Source organism: Ranitomeya variabilis, chromosome 1 (assembly GCF_051348905.1).
Source record: "Ranitomeya variabilis isolate aRanVar5 chromosome 1, aRanVar5.hap1, whole genome shotgun sequence".
In the NCBI taxonomy this organism is placed as follows: Eukaryota; Metazoa; Chordata; class Amphibia; order Anura; family Dendrobatidae; genus Ranitomeya; species Ranitomeya variabilis.
The window spans coordinates 1,059,002,232-1,059,018,890 of NC_135232.1; the positions used below are offsets into that span (position 1 = coordinate 1,059,002,232).

Sequence of the window (16,659 nt, forward strand, 5' to 3'; positions counted from 1 at the left end):
AAGGCTCCAAGAAAGAGATTTTATGGTAAGTACCAAAAATCCCTCTTTGCAACCAGTATGGGACTCAGTTCAGATGGTATACATAAGGAAACTAATGCAATATGCCTTAATCATGGTAACTAATTACTCTCCTCCTACTTTGGTTTTACCATATCATCCACTCACTGGTGCATTCCTCTGTTGTTTGTGTGAGTATATTTGTATGATTGGTATTTTCCTTTATCCCTGTTCGTATTACCTTGTGAGTCTGGTTGGTGTATTACGGTACCCTACAATTCCCCTCTTCCCTGGGTGGGGAAAGGGTACAGACTGAGGGCCGATTCATGAGCTATGGCCCGGTGCGTGGCCCCGGCGTGTTCACAATCAGAAGTATTCCAGGATTCATGAGCTAAGGCCCGGAGCGTGTTCACAATCAGAAGTATTCCGGGGGAAAAGAGCGAGCTAGGGCAACCCTAGCGTTAGGGACAAGGAAGGAGCCCCTGGTTCTGGGACACCTGACAAGAGTCATGACACCCTCTTAGCTTTGCATAGTCTTCAATTTGATTAGTTTACCTTCAATTCCCTTATCTAGATCATTTATAAAAATGTTGGACAGCACTGGGGCCAGGGCAGAGCCTTATGGTATCCCACTTGAAACACTCACCACTCTTAAGGTACCTTCACACTGAACAACTTAACAACGATAACGATAGCGATCCGTGACGTTGCAGCATCCTGGATAGCGATATCGTTGTGTTTGACACGCAGCAGCGATCAGGATCCTGCTGTGACATCGTTGGTCGGAGCTAGAAGTCCAGCACCTTATTTCGACGCTGGATCACCTGCTGACATTGCTGGATCGGTGTGTGTGACGCGGATTCAGCGATGTCTTCACTGGTAACCAGGGTAAACATCGGGTTACTAAGCGCATGGCCGCGCTTAGTAAGCCGATATTTACCCTGGTTACCAGTGTAAATGTAAAAAAAAACAAACACTACATACTTACATTCCGGTGTCTGTTGCGTCCGCTTCCCTGCACTGTGTCAGCGCCGGCCGGCCGTAAAGCAGAGCACAGCGGTGACGTCACCGCTCTGCTTTAGGGCCGGCGCTTACACAGTGCAGGGAAGCGGACGCCGGGGGACGCGACAGACACCGGAATGTAAGTATGTAGTGTTTTTGTTTTTTTACATTTACACTGGTAACCAGGGTAAACATCGGGTTACTAAGCGCGGCCCTGCGCTTAGTAACTCGATGTTTACCCGGGGACTTCGGCATCGTTGGTCGCTGGAGAGCTGTCTGTGTGACAGCTCTCCAGCGACCACACAACGACGAAACAGCGACGCTGCAGCGATCGGCATCGTTGTCTATATCGCTGCAGAGTCGCTTAATGTGACGGTACCTTTAGAGTACGATCACTGAGCCATCTGTCTACTTCCCCATTACCCTGTAAAATAAAAAAATAAAAAATCTAGTGAAGAGTTAACTTTTAGCAATCTGGTGTTCAAAGTGTATAGCAACTTGCCCAGCCATCTAATCAGCTGAATGCTAATGGACCTATGCTTACTCCTCCCCCCCCCCCCACCCCCATCCAGTTTTCTGCACAGTGATCCTCTGTTCACTGGAGAGCAACCAGTGAACAGTTTTCTGTGCACAGAGACCTGGCTGTGGGAGGAGTGACTGAGTATGTGAGTCCTCTGGCACTTAGCTCAGACGTCTGCATATTGTTATACACATTTAACACCAGGTGGCGCCATATTGTGTAAATGTCAGAACTCTTTACTGGACGGTTTTTGTTTTGTTTGTTTGTTTTTACAGCATGTAAAATGATAATTATTTCTTTAACTTTCATGATCTGCACAGTTAATGTAATGGCAGCACTGTCCCTTTTTAGATCTCCATTTCAAGATGAATATATCTGTTTGGGTCTACCTAGTTTCTTTGGACTTTTTTTTTTTTATTGATTTATTAGAACTTCTTTCTGCACCTTTTTGATTTGTGTAAGAACATTTCTAATGGATGAATGCAAATGTTATTATGATATAGCTTTGACTATGAAGACGCGGGATACCAGCCTGCTGATCTGGTGAAAATGGATATTTTATTGAATGGTCGTCCGGTGGAAGAACTAGTGACTATTGCACATAGGTAAGTGCTGTGGTCATGAAACCTGATGAATAGCATATTATTCTAAGGCGAAAATTACATATGTAATAGTAATTTTCTGTATCCTCTAGAGGAGGAGTTAAAGGGAGGGGTGACAGATTGGGATCCTTAGAAAGGTTCTCCATTGATTGGGGGGGGGACATGCCACTTTCTTCTGTCCCGAATGTGAATGTTTGAGGGAATCTGGGTAATATCTATGGCAGGTTGATGGAAATCTATATCAATTGGTAGCCACTATATAGAAATTCTTGGTACTTGGTAGAGGAGGCCTTAAATGGAAGGTGCCACCAGCTTTCTTGAATTTTTTTTTAATGAAATTAAGCTTAAAATAGTAAATAAAATGTACTAATGCAATGTTTGCACTGTTTGCAAACATTTCTATATGAAAAATATTATATATTTTCTTACAAATATGTATATTGACCACTAGGGGGAGCATTTTCCGTTTTAGACCTCAAGCAGCTATAGTGAGACTTACCAGCTTTACTGTTAGCTGGAAAATCTGGGCAGTAACTGCTGACATCACCATTTCCCTCCCCTTTTGGGTGGTCTAATATCCCTGGGGCAGAATGAAGAGCAGCATCACAGGGCAGAGCCATTTTGTGTGTGACTGCCCTGTGATCTGCTATCACTAGTGTTGAGCGATACCGTCCGATACTTGAAAGTATCGGTATCGGAAAGTATCGGCCGATACCGGCAAAGTATCGGATCCAATCCGATACCGATACCCGATACCAATACAAGTCAATGGGACTCAAGTATCGGACGGTATTCCTGATGGTTCCCAGGGTCTGAAGGAGAGGAAACTCTCCTTCAGGCCCTGGGATCCATATAAATGTGTAAAAGAAAGAATTAAAATAAAAAATATCGCTATACTCACCTCTCCGACGCAGCCTGGACCTCAGCGAGGGAACCGGCAGCGTTGTTTGTTTAAAATTCGCGCTTTTACTTGGTTACGTGAAGTCCCGGCTTGTGATTGGTCAGGGCGGCCATGTTGCCGGGACGCGGACCAATCACAGCAAGCCGTGACGAAATTACGTCACGGCTTGCTGTGATTGGTCCGCGTCCCGGCAACATGGCCGCCATTAACCAATCACAAGCCGGGACGTCACGGGAGGCTGGACACGCGCCCATTTTAAAAAGCGCGCGTGTCCAGCCTCCAGTGACGTCCCGGCGCCATGTTGCCGGGACGCGGACCAATCACAGCAAGCCGTGACGAAATTACGTCACGGCTTGCTGTGATTGGTCCGCGTCCCGGCAACATGGCCGCCATTAACCAATCACAAGCCGTGACGTCACGGGAGGCTGGACACGCGCGCTTTTTAAAATGGGCGCGTGTCCAGCCTCCCGTGACGTCCCGGCTTGTGATTGGTTGCGCCGCGGTCAACCAATCACAAGCCGGGAGGCTGGACACGCGCGCATTTTAAAATTTTAAAATGGGCGCGTGTCCAGCCTCCCGGCTTTGGTTGACCGCGGCGCAACCAATCACAAGCCGGGAGGCTGGACACGCGCCCATTTTAAAATTTTAAAATGCGCGCGTGTCCAGCCTCCCGGCTTGTGATTGGTTGACCGCGGCGCAACCAATCACAAGCCGGGACGTCACGGGAGGCTGGACACGCGCCCATTTTAAAAAGCGCGCGTGTCCAGCCTCCCGTGACGTCACGGCTTGTGATTGGTTAATGGCGGCCATGTTGCCGGGACGCGGACCAATCACAGCAAGCCGTGACGTAATTTCGTCACGGCTTGCTGTGATTGGTCCGCGTCCCGGCAACATGGCGCCGGGACGTCACTGGAGGCTGGACACGCGCGCTTTTTAAAATGGGCGCGTGTCCAGCCTCCCGTGACGTCCCGGCTTGTGATTGGTTGCGCCGCGGTCAACCAATCACAAGCCGGGAGGCTGGACACGCGCGCATTTTAAAATTTTAAAATGGGCGCGTGTCCAGCCTCCCGGCTTGTGATTGGTTGCGCCGCGGTCAACCAATCACAAGCCGGGAGGCTGGACACGCGCCCATTTTAAAATTTTAAAATGCGCGCGTGTCCAGCCTCCCGTGACGTCACGGCTTGTGATTGGTTGCGTCTCCCATGTGACTGCGACGCAACCAATCACAAAGCCGGGACGTAATTTTAAAATCCTTAAGGACCTGAAATTACGTCACGGCTTGCTGTGATTGGTTGCGTCGCCCATGTGACTGCGACGCAACCAATCACAACGCCGGAACGTAATTTTAAAATCCTGAAGGACCTGAAATTACGTCACGGCTTGCTGTGATTGGTTGCGTCCCGGTCACATGGGCGGCACGCAACCAATCACAAGCCGGGACTCACGTAAAGGAAAGAAAAGCGCGAATTTTAAACAAAGAACGCTGCCGCTTCCTTCGGTAAGGTGCAGGCTGCGTCGGAGAGGTGAGTATAGCAATATTTTTTATTTTAATTCTCTCTTTTACACATTTTTACATTAATGTTGTTTCGATACCGATACCCGATACTACAAAAATATCGGATCTCGGTATCGGAATTCCGATACAGCAAGTATCGGCCGATACCCGATACTTGCAGTATCGGAATGCTCAACACTAGCTATCACACAAGTGGTGTGTGTGTTAGTGATGTGTCGTTTGTGAACGAGCCAACACAAAGAGCCGGCTCCCTGCTGTGAATGAAAGGAGTCGGCTCTGCAGCGTGGGTGAGCCGAGTGTTATTTTTTTTTCTTCCTTGTCTGGGCCTGGCAGCTTCTCAGATTCAGCCAGTGACGTGTGACTGTGACTTCTGGGAGGAGCAGACAGCAGAGAGGGAGAGTGGAGTCTGTGGGATGCAAATAAATGCATGTGAGTTACCATGTGACCCAAATAAAGGGGCAATATTACACTGGCTTGAGTGGCTTCCTCCCTGGTATGTGACTGTGTAGGAGGAATGACAAATTGTATGTTCATCATCATCATCTGCAATGACCTGTGAGTTACCTTTTGTCCCAAATAAAGATACACTTTACTGTGGCCTCATCCATGGCATATATACATATATGGTACTAGATGGTGGCCCGATTCTAACGCATCGGGTATTCTACAATATGCATGTCCACGTAGAATATTGCCCAGTCACATAGTATATTGCACAGCCCACGTAGTATATTGCCCAGCCACGTAGTATATTGCCCAGACACGTATGTAACAGGTTAAAAAAGAGTTAAAATAAAAAATAAACATATACTCACCTTCCGAGGGAGCCCTTGTAGTCCTGTCGCCTGTGTGCGGTGCACGCGGCAGCTTCCTGTCCCAGGGTTGGATGCGCGCAGGACCTGTTATGACATCGCGGTCACATGACCGTGACGTCATGGAAGGTCCTTCTCGCATACCATCCTTGGCACTGGAGCCTGCCGCTTGCACTGCCAAGGAGAGGACGCGACGACGGAGCGTGAGCATAGCAGGTTTTTTTTAATTATTTTTAACATTACATTTTTTTTTTACTATTGATGTCGCATAGGCAGCATCAATAGTAAAAAGTTAGGGACACACAGGGTTAATAGCAGCGGTTACGGAGTGCGTCAAACACGGCATAACGCGGTCAGTTACCGCCGGCATTAACCCTGTGTGAGCGTGCGTGCCTGCCCGGGGGGTCTGTACGGCCTGCCGGAGGATCTGTACGGCGTCTCCGGGGTCTGTACGGCCTGCCGGGGGTCTTTGTGTCTGTGCAGGCATCGTCCGATGGGACTACAAGGCCCATCGGACGATGCCTGCTAGACTGACAGTGGTTGACACATTAGCCAATGATGGGATAGTAGTAGTCCCATCATCCGGCTAATGTGTTGAATATAAAAAAAAAATACTCCATACATGCTACATACATACATACATACATACATACATACATACATACATACATACATACATACATACATACAGTACATTCATACATTACATACATGACATACATATAGATATACAGTACATTAAACATTACATTCTCACCGTTACTTGTCACTTTGTTCCCCGAAGCCAGTGTCATCTGTAAAAAATATGAAAAAAACAAACAACCAATATACTCCCTGTCCGCAGAAATCCACCAGTGTCCCGCGACGATCTCCCGTGGAAAGCAGCAGCATCAGATAAAAAAAAATGGATCCGGCGGAAAAAACTGATCCGGCGGAAAAAACGGATCCGGCGGGGAAAAAACGGATCCGGCGGGAAAAAAAACGGATCCGGTGAAAAAAAAACGGATCCGGCAGAAAAAAACGGATCCGGCTGAAAAAAAACAGATCCGGCGGGAAAAAACGGATCCAATTGAAAAAAACGGATCCGGCGGGAAAAAAACGGATCCAGTGGGAAAAACGGATCCGGCGGAAAAAAACAGATCCGGCGGGAAAAACCGGATCTGGTGGAAAAAACGGATCCGGTGGGAAAAAAACGGGTCCGGCGGAAAAAAAAAACGGATCCGGCGGGAAAAAAACTGATCCGGCGGAAAAAATGGATCCGGCGGAAACACCCAGATCTGGCGGAAAAAAACTGATCCTGCAAATGTGCTCGCAGGATGCGTTTTTTACCCATAGACTTGTATTAGTGACGGATCGTGACGGATGGCCACACGTCGCGTCCGTCGTGCAACGGATCCGTCGTGTTTTGTCGGACCGTCAGCACGAAAAAACGTTCAAGTGAACTTTTTTGTCAATCGCGTCCGCCATTTTCTACCGTGCATGCGCGGCCAAAACTCCGCCCCCTCCTTCCAGACTTCAGAATGGGCAGCGGATGTGTTGAAAAACTGCATCCACTGCCCACGTCGGACACAAATTTCACAACGTGCGTAGGTACGTCGGCCCGATTCTTAGCGACGGACCCGTACCGACGCAAGTGTGAAAGAGGCCTTTATGAGCGTTGAATTGAAAAAAAAAAAAAAAAAACGGAGTGGGCTCCCGTGCAATTTTCTGCGCCAGAGGGGAACAGCCGACGGCCAGGGGCCAATATCTGTAGCCTGCTATGAATATCAGCTCGCAGCTGTCTGCATAGCCTTTACTGGCTATTAAACTAGGGGGACCCCCCAAAAAAAAAAATTACGTGGGGTCCCCCTATATTTTATAGCCAGAAAGGCTACGCAGACAGCTGCGGGCTGATATTCATAGCCTAGAGAGGGGCCATGGATATTGCCCCCCCCCGGCTACAAATACCAGTCCACAGCCGCCCCGGAAATGGCGCATCTGTAAGATGCGCCAATTCCGGCACTTAGCCCCTCTCTTCCCACTCCCGTGTAGCGGTGGGATATGGGGTAATAAGGGGTTAATGTCACCTTGCTATTGTAAGGTGACATTAAGCCGGGTTAATAACGGAGAGGCGTCAATAAGATGCCTATCCGTTATTAATCCAATGGTAATAAAGAGTTAATAGAACACGCACACATTAGTAAAAAGTATTTTAATATTCTTCATTTCACCATACTTGCCATACTTCAGCACCTGCAAAAAATTTAAAATAATAAACCGTATACTACCTGTCTGCAGTAGTCCAATTAATAACGAGTGTCCCACGACGATCTCCCCTATAGAACAGTGACATCGGGTGATGTCACTGCTCTATAGGACCCTCAGTGACACACTGACAGGAGACAATGGCTCCTGCAGTGCATCACTGAGAGGTTACTAAGGTTCAAAGTCTTACTTTATGGCAAAAAGCTGTGTGGGAAAATGTCTCACCCAGCAATGCCATAAAGTGAGACTAGGGACTTTTTTTTGTACAGCAGCGGAGGAATACAGTGGTGGAAGGATACCTTCCTGCCCTCATTGTGTTCCTGGAGCCCCTGGAGAGCAGTCGCATTATCTGATGCTGCTGCTCTCCACGGGAGATCGTCGTGGGACACTCGTGGATTTCTGCGGACAGGGAGTATATTGGTTGTTTGTTTTTTTCATATTTTTTTACAGATGACACTGGCTTCGGGGAACAAAATGACAAGTAATGGTGAGTATGTAATCTATGTTTCATGTATGTATGTCTGTATTGTATGTAATGTATTGTATGTAGTATGTATGTAATCTATGTTTAATGTACTGTATGTCTATATGTATTGTATGTAGCATGTATGTAGCATGTATGGATGTATGTATGTAGTATGGATGTATGGATGTATGTATGCAGTATGTATGTATGCATTATGTAGCATGTATGGATGTGTGTAGCATGTGTGTAGGATGTATGTAGCATGTATGGATGTGTGTAGCATGTATGTAGCATGTATGGATGTATGCAGTATGTATGTAGCATGTGTGTAGCATGTATGGATGTGTGTAGCATGTGTGTAGCATGTATGGATGTGTGTAGCATGTGTGTAGCATGTATGGCTGTATGTATGCAGTATGTATGTAGCATGTATGGATGTATGTAGCATGTATGGATGTATGCAGCATGTATGTAGCATGCATGGAGTATGTATGGAGTATTTATTTATTTTTTTTCATTCAACACATTAGCCGGATGATGGGATTACTACTGTCCCATCATTGGCTAATGTGTCAATCACTGTCAGTGTAGCAGGCATCGTCCGATGGGACTTGTAGTCCCATCGGACGATGCTTGCACATACGCATAGAGACCCCCCCACACGGGGAGAGAATGCAGGGGGGAGAGCGACACGGTGGGGGGGCAGAGAATGCAGGGGGGAGAGGAGGGAGAGCGACACGGGGAGAGGAGGGAGAAGGACACGGGGGGGGGGGGGGGGGAGAGAGAGAGTGCAGCTTACCGGAGATCTCCGGGACTGTGTGCAAGTGGGGAGGCGGAGACATAGCAGGAGAAGCACCCAGGGAGGGCAGCGTGTGAGAGCAGTGGATGTCTGCTCAGAACGTGCAGTGCCTGGAGTACAGACAGAGGAGCAGGGAGGTAAATCACCCGCACTCTCCGGCTCCAGTCAGCGCTTCTGTTCTGCAGCGATAGAGAGCAAGTGGATCTGGGCAGATAGCACTGGGCTATAGTAAAATGGCGGCTAGTCACACCTACAGCAGTGAGTTGTGCAGCCCACAGAGGTGTGCCCAGCTCACTGCTAATGCCTCTTCAATGTTATAGATAGGGTCAGCGCCGGTCTATTATCTCCTACTAGATGGCAGCCCTAAAGAATCGGGAGTCTAGAATCCATATATACTTTATTTATTCAAATGTAAGAATAATTTGGTGGGCGGGGACCCTCGGCCTCCGATGTGGTGGGCGGGGCCCCTCGGCCTCCGATTTGGTGGGCGGGGACCCCCGGCCTCCGATTTGGTGGGCGGGGCCCCTCGGCCTCCAATTTGGTTGGCGGGGCCCCTTATCCTCCGATTTGGTGGGCGGGGACTCTCGGCCTCCGATTTGGTGGGCGGGGACCCTCGGCCTCCGATTTGGATGGTGTGGACCCTCGGCCTCCGATTTGGTGGGCGGGGACCCTCGGCCTCCGATTTGGTGGGCGGGGACCCTCGGCCTCCGATTTGGTGGGCGGGGACCCTCGGCCTCCGATTTGGTGGGCGGGGCCCCTCGGCCTCCGATGTGTTGGTCGGGGCCCCTCGGCCTCCGATGTGTTGGTCGGGGCCCCTCGGCCTCCGCTTTGGTGGGCGGGGCCGGGCCCCTCGGCCTCCGCTTTGGTGGGCGGGGCCGCTCGGCCTTCGATTTGGTGGGCGGCGCCGCTCGGCCTTCGATTTGGTGGGCGGGGCCCCTCGGCCTCCGATTTGGTTGGCGGGGCCCCTCGGCCTCCGATTTGGTTGGCGGGGCCCCTCGGCCTCCGATTTGGTGTGTGCTCTGCCTGGGGCCCCTGTGCTCTGCCTGGGGCCACTGTGCTCTGCCTGGGGCCCCATGTTCTGCCTGGGGCCACTGTGCTCTGCCTGGGGCCCCATAAGCTGCCTGGGGCCCCTGTGCTCTGCCTGGGACCACTTTGCTCTGCCTGGGGCCCCATATGCTGCCTGGGGCCCCTGTGCTCTGCCTGGGGCCCCATATGCTGCCTGGGGCCACTGTGCTCTGCCTGGGGCCCCTGTGCTCTGCCTGGGGCCCCTGTGCTCTGCCTGGGGCCCCTGTGCTCTGCCTGGGGCCCCATATGCTGCCTGAGGCCCCTGTGCTCTGCCTGGGGCCCCTGTGCTCTGCCTGGGGCCCCTGTGCTCTGCCTGGGGCCCCTGTGCTCTGCCTGGGGCCCCTGTGCTCTGCCTGGGGCCCCTGTGCTCTGCCTGGGGCCCCTGTGCTCTGCCTGGGGCCCCATAGGCTGCCTGGGGCCCCTGTGCTCTGCCTGGGGCCACTGTGCTCTGCCTGGGGCCCCATATGCTGCCTGGGGCCCCTGTGCTCTGCCTGGGGCCACTGTGCTCTGCCTGGGGCCCCATATGCTGCCTGGGTGTAGGACACTGGTGACGTCACTTATCTCCGGACATTAGCTCCGGACATTAGCTCCGGACATTAGCTCCGGACAAAGCCACGGAAGTTGGCACAAATTGCAGGAAGTAGTATTCTAGGCAATTATATATTAGATGTCCATGGGGTGCCGTAAAATGACACTGCTAGTGTCGTGCTACTGCTGTGAAACCAAGATGTCAGCCCCCAGTTCCTTCTTTCTACTGGTATAACACACGAAATCTGTTTTACATGCATTCAAATCTTGGTTATAACAGCATGTTATGCTACATTACATTGATTAATGAATGATCTACAAACGCGGTACCTTACCTTTAAGAGCTTCTTTATCCTGGTGATTGTGGGGGATTATTAGTGATGGGCTTTACAAAGGTGAATAAACCCCAGTTAATAAGAAATTGTGTTACATGTGATTAATGAGCTCACGCTTTAATTTAGGGAAAAGGCGTATGAAGTGGGTAAAGCAATATGCGAACGGTTACGTGACGCCATACCAAGACAGCTGTTCGAGATAGCCGTTCAGGCGTCCATCGGTGGCAAGATAATTGCTCGAGAAACGTAAGTATTAATTACTGCATCTGGTGTCCAATGTAGTGAATAAAAGAGGCTCTAGGCCAGGAAACCTGGATGTTTGCCTCCCTCCACAAAAATGAAGTAGAAACGCATGGCATTCTTTAAAAAAAATTTAAATCATTGTGAAGCTACCCTTATTTGGTTTTTCACACTATATAATTTTTTTTTTTTTTTACTGTATAAAATCCTATTCTACTGGTAAGTGAAAGGGGGTATCCCAATAAGAGACTTAGTCAATAGATAGTCATGTATGACAGGGGTGTCAAACTGCATTCCTCGAGGGCCGCCAACAGGTCATGTTTTCAGGATTTCCTTGTATTGCACAGGTGATAATTTAATCACCTGCACAGAATGATTCCAGCACCTTGTGGAATGCTAAGGAAATCCTGAAAACATCGATATTAAACCGGTCATGTCCTCCTTGGCCCCCATGCGCCTACTATTATAATAGTACATATAAGGGCTCGCTCACACTTACAATATAACCGGTGAGTGCAATACGATAAAAAAAAAAAATCGCATATTACTCGGCCCACTGTTACTCTATGGTGGAGCTCACATCTGCGATTATTTTCTCATGTCGATGCCGCATGCGAAAGCAATTGCAGCATGCTGCGGGTGCATATAAGTCTATGGGTGCAGCGCAATTCCCAACAGCCGCAAAGGAGATGAAGAAATTAATATATCCAACTCCTCCGTACCTGTGCTCCAATTCTCGGATGCGAGAGGCTTGGGGCCTAGTGCACTGATCGAGTGTAATTAGCTTAACGTTTCGGATATGATACGCTAATGTGACTTAGGACTCTGAATATTCTTCTCGGTTGTTCCCAAACTCAATTGTTATGTGCAGTAAAAAAAATTTACATCGCTGCTAATACTATGCAGATTACCCAGGACTAGCCCGGAAGAGCATCTGTTCACCAGGACTAGCCCGGTCCTCAGGTGCCTTAATCACGCTTCCTCCATGTCATTCATATCTTCTTCAATGTCCCTGTCATAATTTCAGTGTAGGACTTTTCATTTTTCCCAAAATAAACATTTTAATCTAGTCACCTGAACGCTGCAGCTAATCACAGGCTTTAGCAATCTTGGGAACAAACAACACTTCCACAGCGGCACAGACCTCGGCGTAACCTGCGCTTGATCTATGGGACTGCTGGTTAGGCGACCATGCCTCCTTTTTTTATTTTAGATTAAGAGCATCCATGCATTTAAAAAATTCTCAAATTTGCCCAGATTTTTTTTTTCTCAGTTTGTGTGGGGTTTTATAAACCCAAATTCCGTACTTAACTTTATTGCAGAATTTGACGGTGAATCCGCAATAAACCCGCCATATGTAAACCTATTGTAGTGTAACAATAGTGAGAGCATTAACAGATGCTGGAGCGAGTGACTGTTCTTTGTGTTTATTACCTTTAAGATCGTGCAATAAAGAATAGAATATTAAGTCTTTACACTAGACGGCAACTTGGGGGGGGGGGGGGGGGCTACACTGTACCGGCGTGCTTTTCATCTGTATGTGCCGTTATATTCTCCCTCCTCTTTTTCAGGATTAAAGCCTACAGAAAGAATGTCTTAGCAAAATGTGTATGTATCCCATATTATGCCTAATACAGTGCCATTACCGCTTTGACATTAAAAAAAATACATTCTAACACCCATTCGGAGATTTGGATTTTCGCAGTGTACAGCTCGGTCAGAAGATCAAGCAATGTCTCTAAGGTTATAAAATATTAAAGCCTTGTGTGGCAGGGTCATAGAATACATTAACTTGTCAAACACTTCTCTATTTAAACAAAGTTTTAGATTTAACACCTTTTGTGTTAGGGCTTGTTCACACTATCCTTTTTTTGCTGCGGATTTTTCAGCTCCTGATTTTGAAAACCCGCAGTGCAAAACCGCGGTGGTTTTCACTGCGGTTTTTTGTGCGGTTTCTACTGCGGATTCCACTGCGGGTTTCCAACTGCACTTTCCTATTGGTGCAGGTGGAAACCCGCTGCGGAATCCGCAGAAAGAATTGACATGGTACTTCTTTTTTTCCGCAGAAAATCAGCGCGGATTTTCATGCGAAAAAAAGGAAAGTGGGCACAGCGGTTTTAGTTTTCCATAGGGTAACATTGTACTGTACCCTGCATGGAAAACTGATGCGGATCCGCAGCTGCAAATCCGCTGCGGATCCGCAGCAAAAACCGCAAAGTGTGAACATAGCCTTAAAGTCTAGTTAAAAGAAAAAAATTAAAGCGCATGTATTGTTTACTAATCCATCTTTTTATTTTTCAAGTAATCTAAAGAAAAACTCTGAAAAGAGCTATTTTTTTTCTGGCATGTGCTAATTGGCCACTTTAGAAAAGGCAGCACTCTGATATAGCACCTATGCGAGGAATGGGGTGCCTGACCAATATAATGTACAAGATGGTGGCCCGATTCTAACGCATCGGGTATTCTAGAATATGTATGTAGTTTATTTATGAAGATTTAAGAATAATGCAATGAATACACAGGATTCAGCTGGGCGGGTGCGACCAATCAGCGAAGCGTGGTTCAAATCCCGCGCCAATTCGCAGCCGGACTGTGCCGGGCGCGACTAATAAGTAAAGCCAGGGCCGGCTCCAGGTTTTTGAGGGCCCCCCCTTTAACACATACCACGATTCATGATGCAGATACAGCAGAGAAATATAGCACATGCACGTAGCATATAACACAGCCCACGCAGTATATAGCACAGCCCACGTAGTATATAACACACAACCCACGTAGTATATAATAGCAGTGTGGGCACCATGTCCTTGTTTAAAAAAAAAAAAAAAAATAGTTACGGTATATACCCACCTTCCGGCGGCCCCAGGATCCAGCCCAGGCCATTAGCGATGCTCCCGCCAGGTCCGTTCCCAGTGATGCTTTGCGGCAATAACCCGTGATAATGTAGCGGTCTCGTGAGACCGCTATGTCATCTGGGGTCATTACCGCAAAGCATCACTGGGAACGGAGCATCGCGAGGAGCGGGAAAAGTTGCCGGGGACGCTGGAAGGTGAGCATCACGTTCTTATTTTTTCTTATTTTTAACATTATATGTTTTTACTATTGATGCTGCATAAGCAGCATCAATAGTAAAAAGTTGGTCACACTTGTCAAAAGCGATGACGGACCCGGAAATGCTGCAGGCAGCGTTTCCGGGTCCGTCACAACGCTTGCGCATGCCCAGTATGGCATGCGTTAGCGATGCGCCCGGTAACAGGGTTAATGGCAGCGTTAACGGACTGCGTTACACCGCGTTATAACGCAGTCCATTTAAAGAACTGCTAAAACGCTATGTGGGCGCTGACTGGAGGGGCCAATTCGCAGCCGGACTGTGCCTGTTGCTGATTGGTCGCGCCCAGCCGGCCACAACCAATCAGCGATGCAGGATTTCCGCGACAAACAGATGGAAGTGGACCTTAGACGAATATATAGATATAGATAGATAGATAGATATATAGATATATATAGATATATATAGATATATATAGATATATAGATAGATAGAGATATATATATATATAGATAGATAGAGATATACTCATTATGTAAAGTCACTACAAACAGACTGATTTATTTCTGTTAATGTTGATGATTATGGCTTACAGCCAATGAAAACCCAAAAGTCATTATCTCAGTAAATTAGAATACGTTATATAACACCAGCTTGAAAAAAATATTTTAAAATCCGAAATGTTTGCATACTGAAATGTATGTTCAGTAAATGCACTCAATACTTGGTCGTGGCTCCTTTTGCATCAGTTACTGCATCAATGCAGCGTGACATGGAGGTGATCAGCCTGTGTCACTGCTGAGGGTTTATGGAAGCCCAGGTTGCTTTGATCAGCTCATCTGCATTGTGGATTCTGGTGTCTCATCTTCCTCTTCACAATACTCTTAAGAGGTTTATGTCAGACGAGTTTGCTGGCCAATCAAGCACAGTGATACTGTTTATAGACCCAGAATTGGTACTTTTGGCAGTGTGGACAGGTGCCAAGTCCTGCTGGAGAATCTCATTTCCATCTCCAAAAAGCTTTTCAACAGAGGGAAGCATGAAGGGCTCTAAAATTTCCTGGTAGACGGCTGCGCTGACTTTGTCTTGATAAAGCACAGTGGACCTACACCAGCAGATGACATGGCTCCCCAACCCACAGTTCTCTCCCTATACATGATTGCAGGGACAAGCTTTGAAAAGCTGTGGCATTTTAGAAAATAACTTTGAGTCAGAATTTTATGGCTAAATTTACAGTCAGCGCCTGATACTTGCTGCCCGGTTCTCTTTACGCCTTCATCACACATCCATGTTTAAAAATGTATGTGAAAGAATGGTACCGGTGTCATCAGTGTGTTAGCAGTGTGTCCGTTTTACCATCCGTAATTTTCACGGATGAATAAATTGCAATGTTATGTATTAACAGCAGACGCCATCCGTTTGCTGTATGTGTTTTTGTGAACAGCACTATAACCATAGGATATATTGGGTACATGTTCTATCCATGGAAAAAAAAGGTGTACTGGCAACACGGACATCTGAATGAGGCTTAAAACCGTATTTACTTTTTAATTTAAAATCTCCTGGACTATGCATTTACTACATCATATCTTATATCGCTTGTATTTTGGCAGTATGGTGGCGATATCACAAGGAAGATGAAGCTGCTGAAAAGACAAGCTGAAGGCAAGAAAAAAATGAGGAAAATCGGCAATGTAGATGTGCCCAAAGATGCATTTATTAGTGTACTAAAAAGACAGTTGGACAAGTGACACCGGAGAACTACCGCTACCTCCTCCGCGGGTTCTATGGAGGCAGAAATGCAAGTCTGGTTGGAGCAAAGATTTTCCAACTTGCTGCAATACCTGAGGTTAGGAAACCTAATAATACCTGGATCATTAAGGGATTTTGAGAATGTTGCAAAGAATAATAAATACCAAGTACAGACAAGCGGACATGTAACCAGGGCCTTATTTGTGCCTTTGTCTTCCATAGTGTAATATATGTAATGTAATGATGCTGTTTCATGCGAGATAACTGCGTTTAACTTTATAAAAAAAAATTTGAATAATCATCGGTTATCTTATTTTTTGTGTTATTGAAAAGTTTAACATTTTCTTGGAATGATTGCACAAAGCTATGAAACTATACATTTTTTTTTTTTTCATACAAAATAAAACCTAACTGTAAACAGTCATGAGAATTAAGTACACCCCTTTGCATTGTATTCTTCTACATATCTGTCCTTTTATACAGTCTTTAAAGTTGGGCAAATACAACCTCAGATGAACCACACAAGTTACACTGTCATATGTAACAAAAGCTAGGACAAAAGGCGACCCTGAATAATTAAGTACACCCTTACTCCTTCAGTCTGTAGTAATTAACTGCTTGATGACCTGAGCTGTACATTTGTCATACCGCACTAAGGAAAGTTTGACACTGGCGCAGTAGCTGAACCAGCGTTGTATGCGGCAGATGCAAAGTGGTTACATACAGCAGCCGGTAACTGCAGCAACCCCTGCTTGCCCCGATCAATGCAGTTTAACCATATAAGTGCCTGAAGGGGGGGAAAAACTAAAGCCATGCTTACCAATCCCTACA

General features: G+C 47.3%; 1 protein-coding gene across 4 annotated transcripts in view; it reads left to right on the top strand.

The window, feature by feature from the left end:
* Positions 1 to 16,349, top strand: part of GUF1 (GTP binding elongation factor GUF1) — a 73,116-nt gene extending 56,767 nt beyond the window's left edge. Inside the window, exons 15-18 of one of the 4 annotated variants that reach the window (XM_077279823.1) lie at positions 2,023 to 2,124; positions 10,914 to 11,033; positions 12,599 to 12,635; positions 15,690 to 16,349. In XM_077279823.1, the coding sequence (XP_077135938.1) occupies positions 2,023 to 2,124; positions 10,914 to 11,033; positions 12,599 to 12,635; positions 15,690 to 15,827 (397 nt within the window). In that variant the 3' untranslated portion in view covers positions 15,828 to 16,349. The remainder of the gene's footprint in view (positions 1 to 2,022; positions 2,125 to 10,913; positions 11,034 to 12,598; positions 12,636 to 15,689) is intronic. The other 3 variants (XM_077279825.1, XM_077279824.1, XM_077279826.1) reach the window with 3 other exon arrangements.
* The last annotated feature ends 310 nt before the right edge of the window (positions 16,350 to 16,659 follow it).